The following is an 8,488-nucleotide window of genomic DNA, read 5'->3' on the forward strand; positions in this document are numbered from 1 at the left end:
AGAGCCCAGGTTCATGTTGTTAAAGCACAGAAAAGCGAGAACCCTCAGAGCACACCTGTACCTCTAGTCGGGGATCCAGCACTTTAGCAGGTTGTCAGGCGGAAAATGGCTGCTCTGTGAACAGTATAAATTAATGAGATAAATAATCCCTTTCCTCGTCTTCAGTTGGTTTATAACCACCTCTGGTGATATTTTTTTAAAACACAGGTTAAGAAGAAGAATTTGTAAGGATAAGGAAAAGTTAAAAAAAAAAAAAAAAAGGAGAAGAAGTGATGGGAAAAAGGATGGTTCTGGACTTTCAGCCATGGTGTTCAGGCATGAAAATCACGACACTAATTCAATAAGTCTTTAGAGGGCTGGGATTTGAGTCATATAAATGAGTACACCCATCAAGCAAAAATCCTAAGGAAATGATCTTAAGTAATCAAGGTACATAACTTTTTTTTTTAATTTTTATTGTGCTTTAAGTGAAAGTTTACAAATGAAGTCAGTCTCTCACACAAAAAAGCATGTATACCTTGCTAAATGCTCCCAATTGCTCTCCGCCTAATAAGACAGCCTGTTCCCTCCCTCCACTCTCTCTTTTCATGTCCATGCTGTCAGCTTCTTACCCCCTCTACCCTCTCATCTCCTCTCCAGACAGGAGATGCCAACATAGTCTCAAGTGTCTACTTGATTCAAGAAGCTGGTTCTTCACCAGCATCTTTTTGTATCCCATTGTCCATTTCAATCCCTGTCTGAAGAGTTGGCTTTGGGAATGGTTCCTGTCCTGGGCCAACAGAAGGTCTGGGGGCCATGACCACTGGGGTCTTTCCAGTCTCAGTCAGACCATTAAGTCTGGTCTTGTTACAAGAATTTGGAGTTTGTATAAATTCTTCTTCTTTTTTTTTTTAATCCCATTGCTTTCCTGCTCTCTCAGGGGTTCTGTCATGTTCCCTGTAAGGGCAGTCATCAGTTGTAGCCAGGTACCATCTAGTTCTGCTCGCAGCCTGATGTAGTCTCTGGTTTATGTGGCCCTTTCTGTCTCTTGGGCTTGTAATTACCTTGTGTCCTTGGGGTATATAACATTTTAATACAACGTTAAAAAGTAAAAATCAGTGCCAAAATATCCAGGTAAAGAAAATATCAAAATGTGAATAAAGACAAGATCTGATCCAGCTCTTGAAAGAGTTTTACAGTGGGGGAAGGGGGAGGAGCAGGATACAAATAAAATTTTGACAAATTCCACTGAGTGTATAAAATTGTTAACAAAGAAATGAAAAGATCTGGACTTCTAAATGTTTTGCACTTCTTGTACACAACAATGCTAATTTTTTTTAAAGCAATACTACTTATGGTGTGGCGCTGCAAAAGAAGTTTCTGTACGTAGCCTGAAAACCCATAAACCATTGCTGTCAAGTTGATTCTGACTCATAGCCACCCTACAGGACAGGGTAGAACTACCCCGTAGAGTTCCCAAGGAGCACCTGGTAGATTCGAACTGCTGACCCTTTGGTTAGCAGCTGTAGCTCTTAACCACTACACCACCAGAGTTTCTTAGGTAACCTGAAGGTAAATAAAAATTAATCAAGAGTCTCACTGAGTCATAAGAACTTGTCAAATATGGCGATTTTCTCAATTGAAAACAACACAAATAAAAAAGTAGCTTTGATAATATTATCGATGAGTTTCCTTCCATTAAAGCTTGGAAAGTAAAATTACATTAAATTCAGGTTTTTGTACAAATAAAATATTTAAACAACATAATGCTGTGAGTTTTAATACACCTATTTTTCAATTTACCTATTTTTTGTTTACAACTATTCTAACATTGAAGGAAAGCTTATTTTAATAATGAAAGAAAGCACGAATATAAAGATGCAAATTTTCCCTTTTGCCTCCTCCTCCAATAAGCCCTGGGGACACAGTGGTTAAGGGCTGGACTGCTAACTGAAAAGTGATGGTTCAACCTAGCAGCTGCTCCTGGGAGAAAGATGAGGCAGTTTGCTGCCTTTAAAGATTACAGCCTTGGAAACCCTATGAGGCAATTCTCTATCCTGCAGGCTAGGTACTAGTCGGAATCAACTCCACGGCAGTGGGTACCAATAAGTCTCATTCGGGTACTAATTTCTGAAATTATTCAACCAGAGGTTCCCATATTTTGTACATTCATTTCCGGACTGTCTCTGCGTTTCACCATTCCCTGAATTTGTCACGGCATTTCGCCCCAGAAACAATCTTCAGTAGGTTTAAAAAATTAAAAAAAAAAAAATCTACAGTTCATTACAATTTCGATCCGTCAACTTTTCAATAAGTGGATTCTTCCGTAGAATGTCCGGCTAAAGCGGGAAAACAAGACAGTAAAGCATAAAACACTGGAAACGTCCCGAAAAGATTCCGTGCTCGCTTGCTAAGAAAAATGCCTCGGGGGAAGCCGCGGTGAAGCTGCGTCTCAGCAATCAAGGCTGAGAAAAGAGAAACTTTTCTACTTAGAGTGAAGTATTTAAGCTGCGTAAACAACTTTTCGCAAAAAGGAAACGCAAGGAAAACCAAAAAACCAAACCCACTGCCGTCGAGTCGCTTCTGACTCATAGCGACCCTATAGGACAGAGGAGAACTGCCCAGAGAGTTTCCAAAGAGCACCTAGGGGTTTCGAACTGCGTACCTCTTGGTTAGCAGCCATAACAGTTAACCACCACCAAAACTCAAGACCAAACCCACTGCTGTCGAGTCGATTCCGACTCATAGCTACCCTATGGGACAGAGTAGAACCGCCCGATAGAGTTTCCAAGGAGCGCCTGGTGGATTCGAACTTCCGACCTCTTGGTTAGCAGCCATAGCACCTAAGCACTACGCCACACGGTTTACTTAACCACTAAAACTAAAACAAAACCCGGTGCTATGGAGTCAATTCCGACTCATAGCGACGCTTTAGGACAGAGTAGAATTGCCCCATAGAGTTTCCAAGGAGCGCCTGGTGAATTCGAACTGCTGACCCGTTGGTTAGCAGCCGTAGCACTTAACCACTACACCACCAGGGTTTCCACTTAACCACTACCCAATGCGGTCGAGTTAACCACTCACCACCCGGGCCAAATCTGCCTTACTCCAAACTATGGTTTTCCAGGGCCTGTTTGAAAAAGGAGGCTTAGGCCGCCGCTGGAGGGCAGGGAACTTTGTTCTTAGTGTTTAGTGGTGTCCGCTCTCCCCCTACCGCCATCTAGAGAAATCCCTGCAATTTTCCAGGGCCCAGATCTCTTTGTTAATACCAGGAGAGATGCTCAGCTCCATCCCCGCCTCCTCTCCTAGCTGGAACTTGCCTTGGAGCCATGGCCTGGAAAACAAGGAAATCTTCATGTTCTGGAGACTCCTGAAAAGGATACTCTCTCATTCATGCCTAAATGACAGAACTGGCTTCAGATTTCCTTGGAAGAGAGGGAGTCTCACCGAAATCCAGAAGACAGGATTGCGGCATCCGATGCTCTGGTAGACCTTCAACCGCTTCAACACAGACGACAGGCGTGCTGCACGGGACGAGATCCTACTGGAGCAGTAACTCTCCAGCTCTGATTTGTTTGGCGTGCCTGGAGCAGATGGGGGAAGAAAATCTGTCGTACCCTACTTTGGGAATCAGTGTCCAGAGGTATTTCCAAGGAATCGTTTACTATCTGAAGGAAAAGGAACACAACGGCTGTGCCTGGGAGGTTGTCAGAGGGGAAATTGAAGCGTGCTTTTCCCTCATTTAATAATCCTCCAAGAAAAGCCTGCCAATAGAGAAGAAAATTATGGTTGTGACTCTCTCTAATCAATTACATTATTGTTTGCTAAGACCAAAAAAGGCGTTGTCAACTCATAGTTCTGCACCAGTTGAAAAATACCTGAAATGAAAATCATGAGATTATTTTAAAGTATATTATACATCATGAGTTTACAAAAAATATTTAGAACATGATCTATTTTTCTTAAATAATTTTATGATTTATAATTTTCTTTTGTCTCTTTAAATTTTGGGGTATTTGCTATTTTGAAAGTTTGAAAAAAATTTTTTTACAGAAAACTTCTTTAGGATAGTATTATGTTAAAGATATTTGTCAGTTCAGTTAAAATGCTAGTTTCTGTAATGGATAAAGAGAAAACTCTCCACACGGCAGATTTACCTCCCCTCACGTAAGAACTCAGTGCAGACATTCCTGCTCAGATGACTCTCCTGCTGGCTCTCTTCCAGATAGTGCCTCAAGGTTCTGGGTACCTTGTATTTTGTGGCTTTGCCATCTTCAGGATGTGACTCCGAGTGTGTCTGTGGTGCTTGTGTCTATTCTACTCAATTGTAAAGGAAAAAAGTATGTTGGATGACGTGGGGATGTTTTCAAGGGCCAAGTATTTACAGGGTCGACATCACTTGCACTCACACTTAATTGACACGGATTTGTTCTCATGAGATAACTACACTCAAGGAAGTTGTGAAAGGGAGTCTAATGGAGTGACTTGTGGGAAGAGGAGACAAGCTGAGTGAAAAAGACCACTGGTCATTTTTGCACTGCGTGTACTACTACTGTTTTTACCGGGAAAAATATAACCATATTCATCGTCTTCTTTTTTTTTTTTTAAATTGTACTTTAGAGAAAGGTTTACAGAACAAACTAGCTTCTCATTAAACAGTTAATACACATATTGTTTTGTGACACTGTTTTCCAACCCCATGATATGTCAACACTCTCTCTTCTAAACCTTGGGTTCCCTATTACTGGCTTTCCTGTCCCCTCCTGCTACAACCATGTTCTTGATTTCACAAAACAATTTAAAGCCAGGGATGGTGACACTGATGTCACTCCTTAGGGCACACAGCATCACTGACCCTTTGAAAAAATCATGCAGATGATTCCAAAAGACATAGGCTAAGTTGGACAATGGCCAAGGGTATGGAGCAAGGGTTTAGAACACATTGTAAAGTTTACGTTGTTTCCTTATTACCTGAAGGAGATGAGGAAAGTATGATCAGGTAGCTCCTTGGAGGTACTTGAGGATCACGGACAAGGCTGACATAAAAGTAGAGAGTGAGTCTTCCATTCGTAACTGGGTGTTTGTTTCCCATTCTGATAGTCTAAAAGTTGCAAATACAAACTTGAAGAAAATAATACCTGTAATCAAATGGTTATTTTTTTTAATACTCCACACAACCTCCAATAATAACTTTCCTTTTGAAGCCAGTAGATCTATTGTCCTCTTAAATCACATATAGCTAGTATGCATGGGTATTATTTTTTTCTTATTATTATCATCATTATTCTTTTCATGAATACTAATCAAACTCCTGAAACAGTAGGGACTGTACCAGATAGCTAGGAAAAAAGGTTAAACAAAAAAAACAGAACAACCCCAGTTGCCATCAAGTTGATTCTGACTCATGGGAACGTCATATGTATCAGAGTAGAACTGTGCTGAATAGGCTTTTCGAGGGCTGACTTTTCATAAGTAGATTGAACAGGGCTATCTTCTGAGGTGCCTCTAGGTGGATTCGAAGCATTAACCTTTTGGTTAGTAGCAGAGTTCCTGAAATCCTTGCACCATACAGGGACTCTAGGAAGCAAGGTAGACTCTTGGGGAGTATACTAAAGGGTTATTAGGTCTGGGCATCAAAAGCTACGTTCCTGGCAGGTAGAAGTGAGAATACAGCCATGTTTAGTGTATAAACAAGGGAGGCCTGGTGGCGCAGCGGTTAAGTGCTCAGCTGCTAACCAAAAGAACGGCAATACCAACCCACAAGCCATTTCATGGGAGGAAGATATGACAGTCCACTTCCTAGAGATTACTCCCTTGGAAATTATATGGAGCAGTTCTTCTCTGTCCTATAGGGTTCTATCAGTTGGAATAGACTTGAAGGCAACCAGTACAGATAGTATTTTGAGAAGAATGAGCAGGTGAGTAGACAAAAACAGTTGACCACAGAATCAGAATCCAACCTCTTGGTTTTCCACTAAAAGCAGTGCTCTAATTATGAAATGTCAAAATTTTAGAAGTGAAATTGAAATGAAGCCCACTTTCTATACATTGATGGAAATGGATGGAGATAACAGGAAGCAAAGTATCATTATTCTTTGTGAGAGATCCTAAAGAATTGCAGGTTAAGAGTAGGTAATTATCACCTCAGTGTTTGGTCAAGATTTACCTAAAAACGGAAGGTGAAAGGCACTGTGGGCTTCCTTTCTATGTACTAGATTATGTACTTCTTACCTCTGCAAATATATTCTTTTCCCCCATCCCTTCCCTTTAGTTCCTACCCAAACACTGCCAATTCATTTGGGCACAGCCCACTTCCAAGCTCCTTTTTTTTTTGAGTGTATAATGCACTCATAATGGATTTCATATATATGGAATCATAGAATATTTACTGTTTTGTTTAAGAATTTTTTTCACTCAGCATAGTTTTTCACATGTGAAATTCAAATGTATCTTTTTTGGGATTTAAAACATCAGGCTACCAAAGATGGTTTTGTACCTTCCACATAAAGAGTTAAGAATCTAAAGAACTGAGGCAGCCTAACTTCTCATGCCAAATAAAAGGAATAAAACCTGAGTCCTTGATTGAACCTTAAAGTTAATTCTTCAGATAATAAAGTTACATATTCATCCAGTTCTGAATTTAGACAACGATGGTTCTCTTTTAATTGATAAGAATTGACTTGGATGGGAATCTCTGAGAGTTATCTGAGAAATTTCAACTTTAAGAAAAAAACTACAAAGGAAAATTCAAAGCGATGATGCTTTCTAAATCTTGCGTTCTCACTGAGGATGCTATTGCTACTATGGTATAAAATTGCTTCTGGGTAGTGTGGATAACTCTTAGATATTACAATTGTTTGGGGCCTTCCAAAGCTCAGCCCTAGCAACAAATTCTCATTCTTGCATATTTATTTTCTCGGGTATCACATGAGAAGCCTGGACACTGAGTTAATGAAAGGTACATAAAACATACACAAGATAACGGAGGGCTTTCTCTTCACCATTTGCTTGATATCAAAGTCATATCATGAGAGCTCACCTCCCCATACTTGTGGGTTGTCATTGGCTGCCTTGTGAATGTTCCATAATAAACATTGAACCTCAGTGCTTTTGAGAGAAGCTTGGAATTGGAAAATTAAATACTAGTAGTGTGTATCTTAATATTTAATTCTGTTAAAGTTATTCAACCAACCAGTAATAAAGGCAAATGCTGAAAAGAAAAAATGTTGACAATATTTGCATGTATATCTAGCAACCAGTTTAAATAAAAGTTACTTTTTCAAACCAATCAAAATTACACTAAACAGAAATGCTAAGAAAATAATTTAATTTTCAATTGTTTATTCTTGCTTTATAATAATTAAGTTTTCATTACATTGCTGTTATACATATATTTATGCAAGTATCTAATTTGCCTATGTGATTTAATATATCAGAATCTATATAGGTAAATGAATTACATTAAAATTTACTCAGCAAATTTAGTAACAACATTAAATGAAATGTTAATAGCTTTTCAATTTAACATTTAGTTCAAAATTTTGATTTACTCATTATTAACCCTGCATTCAATAAAAAGAGTAAAGTTTACACTCTCTCATTGTATGTAAAAAATACAAAATACAGTATATCTGTGGTATTAAAATTTCTTGGTGGGGGGGTTCAGCTAGGAAAAAAAAATCTCAACAGACTGTCAGAAAAAGCAATTTGAGAAACACTGCACTAAAACCCACATAAACAGTGCATAAAGGGAAGCAAAAACAGAAGTAGAAAGTAAGGGGAGGTCATTAAGAAAATGGAAAGTAGAGTGCTCCCTATTTAAAACATAAGCCCAGGGGAAGGTCTTCAGAGAACCTGGAGGCCCAGGCTCACAGTCTGACCAGCATCAACCAGGACACCAGCATCTACGAGATCCCCAATGGCCTTCTCTTTCCTTTTGCTGATGGTCCTGGTGGTGGTCAGCTGCAACTCCACCTGCTCTCTGGGCTGTGACCTGCCTCGGAGCCATAGACTGGATAACAGGAGAACCATGATGCTTCTGGGACAAATGAGGAGAATCTCCCCTTTGTCCTGCCTGAAGGACAGAAATGACTTTGGGTTTCCCCAGGAGGAGCTTGAGGGCAACAAGTTCCAGAAGGCTCAAGCCATCTCTGTCCACCATGAAATAATCCAACAGATCTTCAGTCTCTTCAGCCTGCAGGCCTCATCTGCTGCCTGGGATCAGACCCTCCTGGACAAATTGTTCGCTGCACTTGATCAGCAGCTGAATGACCTAGAAGTCTGTTTGATGCAGGAGATGGGGGTAGAAGAAACTTCCTTCCCCCTGATAAATGAGGACTCCATGCTGGCTGTGAGGAAGTACTTCCAAAGAATCACTGTCTATCTGACAGAGAAGAAATACAACCCTTGTGCCTGGGAGATTGTCAGAGCAGAAATCATGAGCTCCTTCTGTGCATCAACAAACTGGCAAGAAAGACTAAGAAGTAAGGAAGGCGACCTGGTGCCATAA

The 8,488-nt window shown here is 40.1% G+C and overlaps 1 protein-coding gene across 1 annotated transcript; it reads left to right on the forward strand.

Annotated features, from left to right (window-relative positions):
* The first annotated feature begins 7,897 nt into the window (after positions 1–7,897).
* Positions 7,898–8,488, forward strand: LOC126082398 (interferon alpha-5-like). Its single transcript, XM_049894935.1, has one exon. The coding sequence runs from the start codon at positions 7,898–7,900 to the stop codon at positions 8,486–8,488; it is 591 nt and encodes a 196-aa protein (XP_049750892.1).

Source organism: Elephas maximus, chromosome 9 (genome assembly GCF_024166365.1).
Source record: "Elephas maximus indicus isolate mEleMax1 chromosome 9, mEleMax1 primary haplotype, whole genome shotgun sequence".
NCBI classification, from domain to species: Eukaryota; Metazoa; Chordata; class Mammalia; order Proboscidea; family Elephantidae; genus Elephas; species Elephas maximus.